This window comes from Vitis vinifera, chromosome 13 (genome assembly GCF_030704535.1).
Source record: "Vitis vinifera cultivar Pinot Noir 40024 chromosome 13, ASM3070453v1".
Taxonomy (NCBI): domain Eukaryota; kingdom Viridiplantae; phylum Streptophyta; class Magnoliopsida; order Vitales; family Vitaceae; genus Vitis; species Vitis vinifera.
The window spans coordinates 6,975,945-6,995,383 of NC_081817.1; the positions used below are offsets into that span (position 1 = coordinate 6,975,945).

The following is a 19,439-nucleotide window of genomic DNA, read 5'->3' on the forward strand; positions in this document are numbered from 1 at the left end:
TTTTAAGAAACTAAAATAAGAATACTACGAAGTTTTGTTTCTAATGAAAAAATAATAATTTACTTAGGTTAAATTTCTTTTTATTTTTTTCTCCTTTTCATTTTTATTTTCTTTTCTTCAAATTTCCAAAAAAATAAGATTCTTAACCATTTTTTAAAATAATTTTCTATTCTTTAAAATATAATTATTGAATATTTTTCCATTTTCAAAAAACATATTTTAATTATTTAATTATGATTTCTTTAAAAAATAATTATATTAAAAATAAAATACTACATATAAATTTTATTTCTAAAACATATTTAGCAACATAAAAATCATATTAGAATCATTTCAAATTCTTTATTTTAAAAACACTTCCGGACAGGCCTTACACATCCCCATAAGAGTAAAAAATGACAACTAAGAAACCAACCAGGGGCATTTGGGCGTACCAATTAGGTTGTATGATTGCCTTTTTGGAAGTCAAAATGTAAAAGCACAAAAGGAAATGATGACAAGTTTAAAGCAAGAAAATAACAGGGTTTTAGCAGCAACAATAAAGAGTGGTACTATAATCAAACCTCAAATCCAAACCAAAGGAATAAGCCCACAACCAACATTCAGATGAATACAATACAGAAGCAATGTAGAACAGTACGTATTCTTATCCCCAACATAAGTTTTTGTAAGATAATCAGTTGCTGAGTAGTCTTTAATAACCACAAAAACATCAAAAAGTTGTCCAGAAATTTATCTGTATCTGAGGGCAAATATATTTACAGGTGCACTCAAGACTTCAACATCAGCTAGCTTGCAATGTTGGACATACCCAATTACTCAACTGCTTGTGGATTTTGATAAACCTAGATATATGATGAACACAAACAGAGGGAATCAAATCACATTTGAGCAACTAATTTTTCTGGCTCTTCTGATTCATCTTGGCCTTCAACGAGTTTGCCTTCCATCCACCTCTTCAGCATCTCTAATGAAGCTTCGGGCTGATCCATGGGAACCATGTGACCAGCATCATGGACCTGTTTATTATTACATAGAAACCACATCACCATGTCAGCACTGGTAATCACCTACTTCCTAGTATAATGCTATGTAAAAAAGCAATGGTCAGAGAGAGAGACCTTGAGGAAGGTAAGAGGGCCATAGCTTTTCACCAGTCCAGCATGTGAATCTCTTACTTCGAAAGGAATTTCAAGGGATGCTTGGAAATCTTTCTGGCCACTCCATTTCATGGCATGAACCCATCTTGAATTACCTGTTCAAATAAAATCACACCCAACACACAACTAAGTCAAGCACATCCTCAGCTTTGATAACAATTCAAAAAGGTTAGCTCACTAAATCAAAAGATAAACATGGAGGTTCAAATTAAGCCCAAAGCTTACCAAGCCAATTGCAAATGAGATCATATTCTCCAGCATATACAAGCAATTTGACTTCATCCTCAAGTAATGCAGGAATACCAACTTCAAGATTCCTCATCCAGTCCATCAGCATAGCCTGATACACAGTGGGGCTACAAGAAACAAAATCTATGTCCCCAACTCCAAGAGCATCCCTAACAGATCTCTGGTTCAGGAATCTCTCCATGTTTGAGAAGTCATAGCAAAGACTCCCCTCACACTTCTTTCTGATGTCATAGTACTGCAGAGGTAACATAATAATGATTGCCAATAATTTAAGAAATGCCTGACACTGGATTCACTCACATGGTACTAGGATGCAAGTTTTCTTGACATCTTTTATGGAATGTTTTCTTGTAGCTGAGTTGATAAAGAATTGATTTTCTTCAAGAATCTTCTTTTATTGAAGAAGAGAAAGCTTAGAAAAGAAAACAAGCACATTTTTTTTCAGTTGAAATCAACATAAAATCATCTTTCAGTCTCATAGCAAAAGGATTTTATACATACATATGCTTTGGGTAGAAAAGGTTCTATGAAGAACTGACACCAAACAGCAACAATCATAATCCAGTTTAGTGCTTAATATGCAGAAGGAATTAACAAACATTCAATGTGGCACAGACGCTAAAGAAGGAAGGATTTATGTGCATTCTTACATTAGCATCACCAGCAATGGCCATTATACTACTGAATATGGTGTTGCAAACAAAATATGAAGCCATGCAAGAGATTGTCCCATCAGTGCCTGAAACAGAAAAAGAAATGCTCATCAGAAATAAGCATCTTCTGCCAATCCACATCCACGCAGAATGCAAAAAGGAAGAAACACATTACATAGAAGGGTTAAAAGAAAAGGTGCAAGCTCATTTTTAGAAAAAAGAATAAGAAGTTACCACAAAGCCTTATTGCCATCTCACACACCGGAAGCACCTTGTTGATACGGTCATAATCAGGTTTTTGAATTATCCCCATGTCTAATGCATAATCTGTATATGCTTTGTACTGGATTTGAGGATCAGTAAGCCCATTACCAATTGCAAATCCCTGCTCAAGCATTTTGAGTTAAGTCCAATACTACTAGTTAGAATAACCAATAGCAACACTTAGAAGTAAAACTTGTGAATGGTAAAACTGATGATATACCTTAAGCTTAATGTGAATTCCTTCTTTAGCTTTGTTTCCTCGGTGAACTCGAGCAGCAAAAGCAGGAATATAGTGCCCAGCATATGATTCTCCGGTTATATAGAAGTCATTGTCTGCAAACTGGGGGTGCTCCTCAAAGAAGGCCTAATAACAAAGAAAATTGCCCACTGTCAAAACAAAAGATATTACACAGATAAAACTAAATCTTTCAACAATGTTGTTTTTCCCTTTCCTGTTGTATGCATGTCCAAATGTGCCATTGTCAAGTGGTATGGTATCCTAAACAATACAATCAAAGAGCAATCCAATTCTGTTAAATAACATGCTAACTTAAGGCTACACTTCAAAGATCACCTAGCCCTGAATTGCAATTCCATGCAGCAAACCACAACATAATTTATCATCAGAAAATCCTAAGGACCAATTCCATTTCAAAATTTGGTATGACATCTCCCTTTTGTTTCCTTTTCTTTTCTTTTTTTTCTTTTTTTGAGAGGCAAAATTTGGAATAAAATTAACACTTCAGGACTGCATATACACCCACGATAAAATGGTTAATAAATAATTGGATTTAAGAGGTTAACACCTGTTAAATCCCATGTTTATTACAGAAAATATAAGGATAGAAAAAACGGACCTGTAAGAAGTCATACAGGTCATTACTGACACCCTCTTCATTGTGACGAATGTCATGTTTATCAGAGCTATAACTGAAGCCAGTACCAATGGGCTGGTCAACATACAGAAGGTTTGATACCTGCAGAATCACCATCACAATAACATTATCTTTCTTGTAAAGAAGTCAGGAGTTACTGAAAGAAAACTTTTCAAAAAAATGAAAAACAGAAATACAGCTTGTCCAAACAAAAATTTCTAATTTGGTTATTCTACAACTCTTAATAGCTTTGTTCTATCCACTGCATTAAGCTCCGTATTTATTACAGCAGCAAGTACATGGTGCCAGAGTGATAGCTCAGTCTCTTAGACAATATGCTTAAACATGTTGGCAATTATTCTGGAGTTTGCACAAGAAACACTAAAGTAATCACTCCAAGCATCGAAGTTGCAGGAAAGTTTTCTAGGTTCAGGATGGGAGAAAATTAGATGGCCCAAACTACATACTATGCAAGGGAGTTGACTATAACAAGATCTGACACAGCGTATCACCTAACCTAGGTGAATTTAAATGGGAGTAGACAGCTGCTAAATGTGCATTATCTTACATAGGATGGATTCTACATGTGCAGCTGAAAGGTAATAACTCTCTATGTACTCTACATCCATGACAGAAAAAACAATGGAAGGAGGTAGGGAATGATGAAAATTCCAAAAAATATATTTAATAAAGAAGAGGAAGAACTAATTCATATTTTTTTACAAGTAATCTTAAACTTATGTAGTTATGTTGAACGTTCTATCTTAGATATATATTTCAATTTGGCTTAGGGAATAGAACAAGAGGATCAGAGAGTAGATTATGCCATATGGCACCTGACACTTGAACCCAAGTTCATGTAATATGGTCCAAGTGAGCTATAATGCCATATCAAGCTAAATCAGCTGTAAAAGTCCAACCAACTCTAATGACAAGATCGATTAAACAAGCATGAAGATACCTTGTCCCAACCAAACTCATTCCATAAGAGCGACAAGTTTTTAGCAATAGTGAAAGGCCCATTTTCATAAAATACAGCCAATTCACTACTACACCCTGGTCCTCCAGTCAACCAAATGACAACAGGGTCCTTCCTGTTGTCTCGCGATTCAAAGAAAAGGTAGAACATCCTGAAAACAACAAATGAAGGAATTCATCATTATGTGAAGAATACTACAAGAACACCAACCATGCAGACAAACAATTGGAAGATATAACAAAAGGATAACACATTAGCTGCAAATGAAAGTAAACTGATATAAGATGCAAGTATAATTTGATCAAGCAACTCAATCCAGAAAAATATGACAACCAACATGGATAACATTCATCACCTTAAGTTTCATCAGGGACGGATATCGTTATGGACAATTCCACATCTAAAATTGTTGCCCATTTATCCACTGGGTAATATCACCACATCGTAAAGCAACATGCTCCACAAATAAACAACACATGTATTTCCTTTTTGCCCATTACCAATCGGTGCTTTTTCATTTGATTAAACAGGTTCTCCAATAATGGACCCAATTCCACGGGAGTTATTTATTCATAAAGACCTCCACTGAGCATTAGAATTTCAATTTTTGTCCCAGAAAGAAAATAATCAGTATACAACACCCATCACATTCCAATAAACCCTTAAAAAAGAAAAAGAAAAAGAAAAAGAAATGAAATCTAGGGTTCCCGATTCTCCGATCAATAACACAAACTCCCGCCACATAACAACAAACCCTAAAAAGCACCCAAACAAAAATGAAAACCAACCAGAATCCTAGGGTTTCAGAAAACAAACCTTGCAGCACTAGAGTGCTTAATCTTGTAGTAGCCGGCATGGTGCCCCAGGTCCTCAACCGAAACCGAAGCATCAGAGTAGTCAATACCGGGGAACCTCAGCCGCGTCTCCACAAGGCTCTTCGGAGACTCACGGCCCACGGCGTTGACCGGCTCCGCGTCTTTGGGGAACAAATTAAGCTCCCTTATCAGCTTCTCCGCTTGCGACTTTGGAAACTTAGGGTTGGAAGAAAACCCTAGAATGTCATTGGCGGAAGAGAAAGGAGAGAGAAGAACAAGAAGAAGAAGAGAGAGAAACACCAAATTCTCCATTCTTCCCAAACTCTGCTGAGTCTCCGATCCCCAATACAAATATATATATACACACACGTGGGTGGTTTTAGCAAGAGAAAAGAGTGGAACTAACGTTCCATTCAACACAGTCTTGGGCCGAGAGAGGAGGGTGGTTGAGTGGTGACGTGGCAGTATCTTGGGTTGCTTTGGCGGGAAGAAACCATCTTTTTAGGGCATGGTCTTACGTGTAAAGTTCCCCACCCTTCATAACTTGCACGCCAGCTGATGTGTGGCCCTTGAAAAGCCATAACTGCCTTCCCAATTATTACAAAAAAAAAAAAATGCTCATTTTGCCCGCCAGCTTCAATCAGAAGCTTGTAGGATACTATAAATCTGATGTCAGATAAATTTAATGTATATTTTTGTTCCGATCAATCAATTTGATATGGGTTTTGGAAGATATTTTAAGGGAGTGACGCTTATTATTAATTAATTTTTAAATTTATTCAAATTTGTTTTGTCTGAAATTACAAGATTGGTTAGGTCTCAAATAAAATTGGATTTAACAGAGATTCAATCTTCTGTTGACATTTGATATGGTTGATGGGGACCAATATTTTATTATTATAAATGGATTTTTTCTAATTCGTTTTCTAGAAAATTACAAGGTGGAGTTCAATTTTGTATTGGCATGGAAATGTGAAGGTGAAGTATGATAATCGTATCATGTGATGTCTTTGATATATTGTGGGAGAGCTAGGAAATGCTTCGAGGGGGCAATATGTAATTTTTTATTTCAAGGGCAAAAGTAAAATAAAAAACATTTATTGGTTCAAATTTCCCGAGACAATTTTATAAAAATTTTATTAAGATATTTTTTATGCTCCCATGAAAGATGATTGATAAAACAACGATATCCACATGTTTTATGTTTGTCTAAATCGAAGAGTTAAGTAGAAGGGCCCAATTGGACTAATTAAATAGAAAGATTAGATGATTCTCGAATCCCTTCTTATATTTTCTCCTTAAATAGAAATGTCTCGCACCATTCATGTGACCAAGTCCTAAGAATGCGTCGAAAATGAAATTATCATTGTCTCGGCTCAGCCGAAAAATGCAATCCAAATCCAAATTAATGATTAGGGGAAAAAAAATGGGAAAAAATTATCAACATTGATATTTGATGTAAAAGTATGATATGACTATAGCAAGCCACATCTCATCTCTTCCACCTCTTGTTTGTTTGATATTTTAGCTGGTAGCTAAAAAGCACAAAATGAAAAGGAGAAAGGAAATGGGGGGATCACATACTTCTTGTGAGTTGGTTGTCTGCATAAGCAGCAGCTACCTAGCTTTTACTGATCTGTGGTTGCTGGCAGCTACTGCCTAGCAGTGGAGCTTATCCACTTCTTCCTCAATTTCCTCTTCCATATCTTCTGAAACACCTTGTAAAGAGTCCAAAGTAGGGTGACAGAGGCAGTGACTTGAAAATTGCCAAAAACCTCAAGGTCTTTAACATGGAGAAGCAACAGTATCATTCATTCTTTCTGCCCACTTCCTAGATGAACACATAATTTTTGTAAGAGGACACTTCTAACCTAATGGAAAACTAATGCAAACTTCTCTGAAGTAAATTTTTTTTATGCAAGTGAGGGAAAAAAATGTCATGAGACATGTCCGTGATATCCCTTATTGGATGAGAGAGAAAGTTTCGAATGCTATATAAATGTGTTTTTTTTTTAATTATATAAATGTGTTTTAAAATCGTAAGGGTCCTTTTAAATCCAATAACGAATAATATCTATATAGTTAGGTGTTTATTTGGCATCGTGAAAGGTGTTTGCCTATTTGATCTCACACTGTGCCGATCGATATGTAAGAGGTGAACGAATAATAGCTTTTTAACGGAAATAGCAATAAGCAACCTTATATCTAAACCTAACCATTTATTGAGAGAAACTCTAACATGCATCCAAACAATGCCCAACTAAATATTCTCTTTCTACTTTATAAATTCAATAATTTCTTAACCATACTTATCATTTTGTTTTTAATCTTTTCTAATTTTAAACTCACCATTTTTTTTATAAAAAGTTTATAACATTATTAATTTTTTTATATAAATATTATAATTATATTTTTTAATTAAAAATAAATAATAATAATATTTGAAAAAAATTTAACAATGAATCATAATATTTTAAAAATTCATATAAATTATTATATACTTTAAAATGAATATTAAATTGTTGAAAATAAATATAAAATAAATAATAATTTTTGTTTCAATAAAAATTCATATAAATATTTATCTACTTTAAAATCAATATTAAATTTTAAGACAAAATTACCCTATCTATTTTTTTTCGGACGGACTAACCAGAATTTTGATAGTCTATCTAGAAGTCAATCCAATCCCTATATGGAGACTCTAGAATAAGCATTAGATAAATTTGTATTTATTTTAAAATTAATGTTAAATTCTAAGACAAAATTTTAAAATAATATTATCTCATCTACTTTATTTATTGAAACAATTATTATTTATTTATTTTATATTTATTTCTTATAATTTAATATTTATTTTAAAGAAGATAACAATTTATATGAATTCTTTAAAATATTGTAATTCATTGTTAAAATATTTTCAATGCTATTATTCATTTTTTTTAATAAAAAAGAGTATTATAATGATCATATAAAAAATTTTAAAATTAAAAAAAAAAGAGAGGTCCATTTAGCTAGATGGAGGGGTTTGTGAAGTAGAAAAAAAACTGAAAATTAAATATTAAAAATTTCAAAAATTATTGAGTTTGTAATTTTTTTTTTTAAAAAAAAAAATCATACATTTAGCAACGTGTGAGGGTTTGTAAAGTAAAAAGATAAAAATAAAATTAGGAAAAAGAGGGGTATAATTGGCAAAATGGAAAAATTTAAAAAAAATAAAAAGATAATTACATTTAGAAACATAAATGGGTTTCTAAAGTAGTTCATAAGACTACTTTTGGAAATTACTATTTTTGGATAGTTGGGGGATTCATTTTAAAAAGACAACATATGCATCCTCCTAATATTTTTATACATCCCCTAGTTACACATCTATCTTAAAATATCAATCCTATCAACATATCCAATTAAATATTATCGATACATCTAAAATATTCTCCATATTCTTTTCTTCCACACCATACTTTCTTCTATCTTCGTCTTTCAATTTTTTGTCTTTTCAACAAAACCTAAGGTAAAATCTTCCCATTTCAAGTCTATTTATCATTAAAAATGTATTTGAGTTAGGTTTTCTTTTTTGTCCCTCAACGGGATCCTCCTTGCTGGTTTTGAGATTGGACGGCTAAGCTAAGCACCAACGTCCACAAGGATTGCCTTTAATGAACTTCCAAAATCAGGAGTATTGTAATTTTAGCAACTCTCACTATAACGCGTTTTAGCTTCTACATATTCCCGATTAGTGGCTTCTTCATAAATCAACCTCTTCTCGACCTTGCTAACAAATCCTTAAATTCCTTCTTATATCAAGGTTTATTATTTATGTAATTTTTGAAAAAATAAATTGTTGAATAAATAGTTTTAAAAAAATTAGAAATAATTTATAAGTGAAAGACATTTTAAAAAGAAGAAAAAATAAAAGAAAAAAATATAGTAGGTGTCCGACTTGAAAGGCTATATACCAAAGGGCGTTTAGAAGTACAATATTGAACCCCCTTAAGAGTATTTGGAGGTATAGTGTTTGGAGGTACAACGTCGGATGCTTTAAAATCCATCACCACTCTACAACTTCGAATAGTCTTCTCAATCATTCCTTTTCTAATAAACCTAAAAAAATAAGAGAAAAAAAGTGTTTGGAGGTATAGTGTCGAATACGCTTAAGGGTGTTTGGAGATACAATACTGAACACTTCAAAATCCATTTAAATCTATAATTGTGAACACTCTTCTCAATCATTCATTTTCTAAACCTAAAAAAACAAATAGATAAAAAAAAAAAAAAAACCGCCAAAAATGATACAAATGCACTTCTAACATCATTAAAGATGGTTATTAGTTTATTTATTGTTCAAAAATCACAATTTTCTTCACAAATTTTGTTAGGGTTTTTAAGGATATTAGAAGAGAAAAAATAGAGGAAAAAAGGAAGATGAGTATGTATTGAACTTTAAGGGTGTATTTGATATGTTAAAATGAGAATGAATATTTTGTTTTGATTTCTATTCCCTCTTAAATAAGAATGAATTTAGTAATTATAATTCTTATATTTGAATGTGCATAGGAATGTAAGGTTCAAATGATAATTTGATTCTATCTTAATGACAAAAATAAATAAATTGTCAATAATATATGTACATCTGCATTAAAATAGTTTATTTATTTTTTAATTACATAGTTTGAAATAATTTTTTTTATTTTCATTTAATAAAAATCTTTAAGAGTATTTTTTTTACTAAATAATAAAAACCTATTTGGGCGTGTGATTTAAAAACAAAATTACTTTTAAAAATTTATACCACTATTTGCTTACATCTGCATTAAAATAGTTTATTTATTATTTAATTACATAGTTTGAAATAATTTTTTTATTTTCATTTAATAAAAATCTTTAAGAGTATTTTTTTATTAAATAATAAAAACCTATTTGGGCGTGTGATTTTAAAAAAAAATTATTTTTAAAAATTTATACCACTATTTACTTATTTTTCTTTAAAAACAATTTTTGAAAACAAAATAAAATAGATGATTGTTCTTCCAAATTTTTTTCACTAGAAAAAATGAATTTCAAATCAAGTGAGACTTTATAATGAATTTATTAATAAGTTTGATAATTTTAAAAACTAATTTATAACTCAAAAAATATATATAATGACTATAAAATAATATACATAATTAATGTTTTAAATTGCTTAACAAATCTTGTAACTTTTAATAATAATTTGAAATTCAAAAAAACTAAATAATTAATTATAGATTAAATAAAATAATTCAGAATATCATCTTGAGTAATAAATGTACGCATATAATAAAATTTTTTGACTCATTTATACCTTAAAAAATTAAATTTTATTTATTTTTATATTCATTTAAAATAGAATATTATTAACAATTATTAATTTTGAATAGCTATTCTTTTTTTTTTTTAACAAAATTAATTAATTATGCTCTTATAAGATATTAATATTCATATTTTATAATGTTTATAAAATCATATAAAAAGTATTAGAAATTATTAATTTTGAATTATTATTATTTACTTTTAACAAAATAAAGTAATTAGTGTTAATATCTATATTTTTATAATATTTATAAAAAAAAATATAATTTATGATTTTATTTTATTATTAAGAATCATATTTTTGTATATTAAAAACTATTTATTTTTTAATAAAAATTTGTTTTTATTTTTAATAAGATATGAATTAAATTAAATTTACATTTTATAAATTGAATTTAAAATTTGTGTTTTTCACAAAGTCAAAATTTAAAAAAATTAAAAACAACTTATCCAAAAATAATAACTTATCTAAAAAAAATTAATTTTTAAAATTTTAAAGTGTTTTAACGTTATTAAGGAATCAAACTACCTCCTAGTTGAAGAAAATTGAAATGTCACTTATAAATGAGATTTCATTTCCATTGAAATCACTTTTGACTTCATTCTTTATCATGATTTAAGTTATTCAAACATTATAATAAAACGAAAAAGGAATAAGATTATTTCCACGTTCCAAACACACCCTCAAGGTAGGTACTTTCATGAAAAAGTTTTTTTATTCTTAAAAAGTCATGAATACATATATTAGTTTCTTGTTTTCAAAATTGGACTTTTGGGTTAAAATAGTGAAAACTAAAGGCATCAAGTGTTCGAGTTTTCCAAATTTTGACCCAAAAGCATAATTCTCCATTCTTTTTGCCTATGAAATTTTGATGAACATAGAAGCAAAACAATCTAAAGAAAACTTATGCCTTAAAAGTAATATAGATTTGAAAATTGTTTTGAAACTATCATATTTTAAAATATATTTTTTAAAAAGTACTGTATTTTTTTTTAAATACAGAATTTGTAATATTTGTATAATTGGATTGATCATTGAATCACAAAAGTTACCCATTCACGATCTAATGGTCAAATTGGTGGTTGAACTGTAGTCGAATTGATAATATAATAAATATATCATTTATATTTTATATAAAATTAAAATTATTTATAAGAAATTAAAATTAAAAAATAATAATATTTTATTTTTATATTTTAATTAAATAATAATGATAAATATAAATATATCAATATTTTAAATTTTATTAAATATAACTTCTATAATATTTTAGTGGGAAGATATGTTTAAGATGGGGAAAAATTTAAAATATTTAGTTTTATTTTGCATGTCAACATTTCACAACATCAAATAATTTAATGCTTTCATATCCCAATGGTCCCTTCAACAAACCGGTGATCCAAGGGTCAAGTGCAATTTTTGGTCAACTAAAGTCGAATCAACTAAGGCTCAATCGATTTTTAGAGAATCAGTTGGTCCATTCAATTTGGTTTAACTAAGCTGATCGAATCAAAGAGGTCGACAATTTGATTGGTCTAACCAACCAATCTGATTTGGTTTTTAAAATCTTATGGATTTATTTGCTTAATTTATTTTTGTACATGAGATGTTAGTGAAATAAAAAAAAAAATGCTTATTATAAGTAATGTTGGTACGTGACCTCTTCTTGGGTCCTGATTTGCTGCTTTATAGACTTAGCAATCTTTAGCAGTGACTATCCAAGCCTCTTTAAATGCTCTTAAGGGTGGAAGTATTGTTGCTAAAGTGAACACAATACTCTTAGAGGAAGTAATATCTCTCTTGTTTCTAGGTGTTAGCCCAAGGGTTCTCCTAATCGGGTTTTGATGATAACAAACCATGGTTAAGTAACTAATTGGTTTAATGTTTAAGAATCTCAGGTATAAACTCGAAAATTCATCAAATGACCAAATGGATACAAAATCGAGACGCTTGGAAGACTTGAGATCATAGGAAACTAATGTAAGATGAATGCATGAGTGCACTTAGAATTTTCATATGTTTTCATGCATCTTAGAAAACTCGGTTTATTCTTTAAAACGTCGACTTCATTAAAACTCGAGTTTTTAACTAATTTACCTTCGGCAAAATGTTTCAAAATTGGCTTGATAATTTACCTAAATACATTGCCTAAGTGTTAGAAAAGAAAGGAATCAAAAAATAGGTTTTTCGGGGCCAAAAATGCTCAATCGGTCGAGGCTAAGGCCAACTAGTCAATCGGTTGAGGAACCGATCGACCGGCTAAGGTCGTCCGGTCGAGGACCTGTCGAGGAAGGTTAAAAACCTTCTCTCTCTCCCAGTAGCCTTCTCTTCCTGGTCGAGGTGATTCCTTTACCAGTCGAGGTCCGGTCGAGGTAACAGTAACCTGTCATGCATTAAATGCTCCAACGGCTAGTGAACTGGTCGACCCTTTGCTCGTCCGGTCGAGGCTACTTTCTGCTGTTTTTGTCTCCCGAGCTTAGAAACCTATAAATAGAGAGCTCCACTTTATTTATGACTAAGAGAACCTTTACAATCAATTGTCTACCTACTTGTTCTTGATCAAAAAGCTCTCATTTCTTTCTTAGTGCATTAAACCATCACTTGCATATTCTTAGTGCACTCTTGTAAATCATCCTAGCTTTCTCTTGTACTTGAGTCATCCTTAAGCTAGGTTGAGAGTTTCATCTTTGTGTAAACTAAGTATGAAAGCCTTCAAGTGGTTCAAATCTTGAAGAGATTGTGTAAGAGCCCATTGGAGTCGGAATCCAAGTGTAAGAAGATTGAAAGCTTGATTGAAGCTTCAAGTTAGTGGAACCCTTACTCGGTTAGGAAATTGAGGAGAGTGGACGTAGGCAAGGGAGTGCCGAACCACTATAAACCCGAGTTTGAATTCTCTAACTTTATCTATTTCCTTTATTTATTTTGTGCATATATTATTGTGTGGAAAAAGATTTTGAAAAATCCAATTCACCCCTCCCCCCCCCCCCCCCCCCCCCCCCTCTTTTGGGTATTTTCCTTAATTATTCACGACCTTTGTTTTATCACTAGGAATTACTTATCTTTTCAGGTCTAAGAGGCCTCCATATTAGCTTTTCCTCACTAGGTTTTGATTGATAGGAGGATGAATCAACTTTCCTTTAGGAAATGACAAACTAGTAAGTCAGATCTTGGAAAACTCTTAAGCTCATTATTGGTTGATCAGGTTTACGTCAAATTGTACCAAGCAAAGTCGAAGGAATATTTTATTGATGGGATTGGTCTTTGCCTCAAGATTTGTTTTAAGGTGATAACTCATGATGGATCATCGAATGACTCACACTCACACAAACTTGTTGGGGAGTTTTCATTCTACTCGGGGCCTGGACATTTCTACAAGGATGTGTTGGCCAAGCACTCTACCTAAATGCAATTGTTATGACTACTCATAGTTCGAGTTGAGTATCTCAAGTACTATAACAAAAAGAATGAGAATTCTTGTCTACAAACTATATTTTCTTTTTATCATTCCACAAATTTTCATTTTGTATACAAAGAATACAAAAAGAAGTCTAAGACGATGGAAAGTGTAATACTCAAATTTTATTCTAGTACTATGATTGCAATATGATTGTGTGATCATCACTAGTTTAATGATTTTATAATTTTTCTCTCTTAGCCCTGAACAAGCTAGTTCTAACTATCATGTCTCATGTAATTCATAGTTGATTATTTCAACTTTGGGTGCAATGGAACATCCCAAGTCGAGAGAGTTGGTTTGGATGTACGAGGTAAAGTGCCTGGACGGGAGAACACGTCCTCTATCCAAATAGACTTCACCCAATCAGAGAAAAACATCTAGACAAACTATGTCCAAACATACTCTATGACAGATGAGCACATCCTCTATCCAGATAAACTTCACCTAAACAGAGAAAAACATCCTGATAGACTATGTTCGGATATACTATTCCAAACGAACTATATTTGGGCAGACTATGTCCAAACAAGCAGAAAGACTATCTTTAGACAAATTATGTTCGGATAGACTATGTTCAAACAAACTATGCTTGAATAGACTATGTTTGATAGGTAAACAAGAAAATCAAAATTCACCCACTAAAGCCTATTTGGCACAGCTAGTTCGAATAGATCAACAAAATTAAAATTAATTTGAAATAGTCGACCATTACACATTATTAATATGGTAATGTAAGAATAAATGTTAACTTAAAGGAGCCATAAAAGTTGTGCAAATGTTACAAATTTCAACTATATAAAATGACAAAGTATTAGAGAAAATAAGAAAACTTTCCCCATAAAAGCTATACATTACATAGTTTGACTTAGTCTTTAGAAGTGTTTGCCCGAACAATATCCTGACACATTTTTTTTTTTTTTTATATAGGAATAGTTAAGGGAAGGAAGCACGAAAGCTAAGGTAAAGAGGTATGAAAAAAGCAAGGGCCCAACAATGGCGTTGTTTGTGGGAAACTAGCAAAAAGCCATATTCCCGATAAAAAACAATTTTACCCCTCTAACTCAAATGGAGGATCTACCATTTCTTTTATCTACTTTTCCTTTTTTTATTTTTTTATTTTATGTTCATAACCAAAATCTTCTACTAAAAAAAACCTTTTTCCCCAAAGCTGCCAAACCAAGGCACTGGGGATCTCTCCAACTAAAAAATAGGTCAAAGAGAGCCTTAGTAAAAAAGAACAAGCTAAAAAGAACATTAAAGAAAAAAAAAACCTTTCTCGGCTCTAGCAAAAGCCTTAAGCAAAAGACACAAATGTTCATATAGCCAAACAAGAAAGCAAAAGCCTCTTGGTTATAGTAAGAGCCTTGAGCCAAAGGCACTAATGGGTATATAGTCAAACATGAAGGCAAAAACTTCCTACTTGCAATAAAAGTCTTTCTTACACTTCTCTCATAAATTTTCAAATCACTCGCTAAGACGCTTTGTGGGACCTTTTCTACAATGTCGATCCGTAGTTCTTTACTCTCTTGCGACCGTTTGGCAGTGCAAGTCGTTTGGAATATCGTTTTCAGTCATATGGCCCAACGACCCTAAGGTTAAGTGACTGACCCGTCCTAAAGTGGGCCAGATGGACAAATTGTCCTCCACACATTTACTTACCCATTAATGCACAGATTGTGCGTCAGCCATGCTTCATATTAAATGTAGTCGCTATTAGAAAACATTCCATTATCAACAGCTCATCAAGGCAAGACAGTCGTTATACATCGATAGTCAATGCCATAATATTGCGTAATCAAGCATAGTTAAGGTGCTATTAAGACACCTGGAAAGGCGTTACATTGGAATAAGTATAAATAACCATGCAAACTCCACAAATGGTAGGCGCTCTCTTTCTAACAAAATTCCAGTACTTGCATAAGTCACTCATTGACTTTAGCATCGGACGGCCATGCCCAGACAAACCATTCGGACAGCCTTTCGTGCAAATATTGCAACCATCTGTATCTCGAGCAAGCTAGATGGAATTACTGGTCGTGCCATTCATCCGACTCTTGGGAGCTAGACGAAACAATTTGTTTGGATCGTGCAACAACATTGGTGTCGTCTATGGGAAAACAACACAAAAAGCATACTAGCACAATGGCCAATACGTCTAACGCATCCCAATCAGCCACTATGGTTTACCAATTCCAAGCTTGGCAAACTAGAATGAAAAGAAAGTAAGAAGAAAACGAGCATCGTATGCAGTCTCTACTTCAGCAGGTAGAACAGTTGAGGCAAGAGAACTAGAAGTTGCAAGCTCGGATGGTTGAGGAGCGTCGCTCACAGAGCCGTTACACCTCTCTTCAGCAGACCAACCCTAACCGAAGTCATAGCCAAATGACATGTTCATCTCGACGTCATGTTGTGTCGTCTTATCATGCACATGAGGAAAACTTTTACTCTATTCGTTTTCCTACCTGGCCCAAACCTACTTATCCCTCAACTCACCAGTCTCATCCTGACAAAGCCACTAGTTCCACCAGAGGAAAACGAAAGAGGGGACAACGGTGGGGCTCCCACTTGTCTAAAGCCATGAGGGTCCGCTTGGGGCCCTAAGACCAACGGGCGTAAACACCACCATGCATCTCCTACACCTTGAAGGCCTGGTTGGGCCAACCAAAACAAAAGGCATCACCAAGCTTCCAGCCACCTTAAATAAAGTTGCTAGCAGTGCCCAAGCCCACAGGAAAGGTCTTCCTTGGCTCTATAAGCCAGAGGTTGGATGATATGCTCTCCACACCGTTCGACCCTCATATAATCAACTACGGTTTATAATGCCCAAGTTCACTATGTATGATGGGATGAGTAATCCTGTAACGCCCAAGTTTTTATTTTTAGGGATAATTTAGGAAATTCTTAATTTAATAAAAATGAAGAGGGGTGAAAAGAGAGTTCCTGAGAACGTAAGATTGGAGTCGGATTTTAGGGTTTGAAGAACATATCTCTATAGGTAAGATTCTAACCCATAGATTAATATTTAGATTCATTAGTTAATTTTTAAGCACATTAGATTTTTTTTTTTTGAAAACCCAAATCTAGATTAGGGTTAGTTTATTATTTTTTTTTTAATTTGTTTTAATATCAAATAATGAAAATTTAAGATTTTGATTTATTGTTGGAATTGGGGAGATCTTAAGTTTTTTTAGAAAAAAAAAAAAAATTCCTGTGAAGATTTCGATTTAGATTAGGGTTAGTTTATTTTTTTTTTTAATTCATTTTAATATTAAATAGTGAAAATTTAAGATTTTGATTTATTGTTGGAATTTGGGAGATCTTAAGTTTTTTTTTTAAAAAAAAAAAACGCGTGTGCACTAGTTGCATGCGTGTGGGAACTGTGCATCCATTTTTTTTTTTTTTTGTAAGGATTTCATGGTTGAAATCTAGTTGGTGGATTTTCACATACTCTATTATTAGACTTTGATGGATACTTGGGTATGTAATATTTAATAGTAGCAGGACTCCGTATTGTTAGACTTTGATGGGTACTTGAGTACTGAGTACTGTATTATTTAACAAAGGTAGGGCTTTGTGTTATTAGAAACAAATTGGGAATTTATTAATTTATTGAAATAAGGAATAAATTAGTTAAATTATAGATAAATAGTAATAGTTATTTCCTCTTATATTTTGTTAGGTGAAGAGTAGATTTTCAGGATTATTTTAACTTCAAAGTTTTTGAGGACTTCTTTTGAGGTAAGGGAAATTAATGTAGTTATTATTATTTTTTTAGAAACAAATTTTTATATACATCTTTTGGAAATATTTTGAATTATTATTCGTTTTATGCATGGATTAAATATGTTTTGTATGAAAAGTATGTTAGAACTTTATATTTTGTTTACAATAGAGAAATGTGTAGATATTATGTTTTGAAAATTCGAATAATTGAAATAAGTGTTTGACTCTGGTTTGTTTGGCCCTTGTCAACGGGATATAATAGTTGACCTTTACATTTCTTGGTGGGGAATGTAATTGATTTGGACCCCAACCTTTAGGGGTTTGGTTAGAGGTTACTAGTACTAGTAGTGTTTAGTTCCGTCCACCTTAAATGAACAATTAGAGGCTAGCCACCCATTTGAAAAGTCCCACCCAACTAGGCACCCTTTGATGTTTGATGACCAGAGTAAATAAATTATTAGAATGTTTTGACTGAATTTGATATGAAAATGTTTGAATAAAAAATAAATGCATACAGTTAGAAATTTTGAATGTATTGGCAAAAAAAAAAAAATTAACTCACAGGTTTATGAAAATGATTGATTACAATGTCTCCTATTTTGCAAGTGAATTTGAAATATTTGATCCATGGACTGCATTAATGTTCCTTATTGGGCTGTGAGTTCATTCTATTTGTTGACTACTTTTCAGGTACCTTTAGTTCAAGTGAGGAGTGATGGCTAGGCTGAGGAATGGTCATCATTAAGATTTGACTTAGGATTTTATGTTGGTTTTTGTTTAACTGTTAGTTATGTTCATTTGGATCTTTTGGTATTTGGAAGCTATTTGGATATTGATCCTTTAAAATTTATGTTAATTCAAAGTTGAGTTTTGGAGATTTTGAAATTTGTTTTAGTACTTGAATTGTTTAAGTTTGCAAATATTTGGACAATGGATTTTGGATAATGGATGTTTTAGTTTTAGAATTGAATTTTGAGGATTTTAGATTTTGTTCCGCTACTCTGAACAGGTATTTGGTAATTGGTAACTTTCGATTACAAGATAATTGTTTGAGTCAGGTTACATTGTAAGTCTTCGGGTTGAAGTGTGAAATGACCGTCATGCCCTTGGAGTGGGTCTTGAGGTGTGACAAATCCATTCAATCATCTACTGCATTATCGACAGTTAATGACATTGGACTTTGAAAACAATGTATTGCTCTACAAAGTCTTTCTAGTCAGCCTTCATGGTTCGACCCTATCATGGTTTCACCAGCTCCCTAAAAACTCCATCAATTCATTTCACGATGTCTCTAAGGCATTTTTCAGCCACTACTTATGTTCTACATACCAGAAGCAAAACATAAGCACCTTGCAGAACATTAAAATGCAAGAGAATGAATCATTGAGAGACTTCATGAAGTAATTTGGTCAAGTAGTACTCCAAATTGAGTCCTACAACATGAATGCTATACTCCAGATATTTAAATAGAGCATAAGCTTAGACACTCTGTTCTTTGAGTCCCTTGCCAAAAACCCATCCGTCTCAATGGACGACTTGTTCAGACAAGCGAATAAATATGCTATGCTCGAAAATGATGTTCGAGCAACTTCCCAACAGGTTCTGGTCACGAACGAGCCAACAAAAAACAATAAAGTTGGAAACTCAAAAACCCTCAAACAATCACTCTAGAAATTAGGAAAGAAAACAAGACGGATAGCAACAGCAGCCCTTAAGGCTCACCCCGTTGACCGTCTTTTATGAACAACTCCTTCCATAATTCAAGAGTTGCCTAAATTCAAATGGTTAGAGCCGATCAAAACTAATCCGACCAGGCGAGACTAGAAGCGACGATGCTCCTACCATAAGGAGCATGGACATACCACGGAGTACTGAAAAAATTTGCACTACTTGGTAAAGGAGCTCATTAAGGCTAAACACTTAAAGCAG

General features: G+C 32.4%; 1 protein-coding gene across 1 annotated transcript; it reads right to left on the reverse strand.

The window, feature by feature from the left end:
• Positions 1-627: 627 nt before the first annotated feature.
• On the reverse strand, positions 628-5,531 carry LOC100233022 (serine carboxypeptidase-like). Its single transcript, XM_002266415.4, has 9 exons — positions 4,997-5,531; positions 4,163-4,331; positions 3,184-3,303; positions 2,547-2,690; positions 2,297-2,447; positions 2,060-2,148; positions 1,386-1,644; positions 1,122-1,255; positions 628-1,019 (listed from the first exon to the last, which is right to left on the reverse strand). The coding sequence occupies exons 1-9, from the start codon at positions 5,305-5,307 to the stop codon at positions 882-884; spliced, it is 1,515 nt and encodes a 504-aa protein (XP_002266451.1). The 5' UTR covers positions 5,308-5,531; the 3' UTR covers positions 628-881.
• Between the last annotated feature and the right edge of the window lie 13,908 nt (positions 5,532-19,439).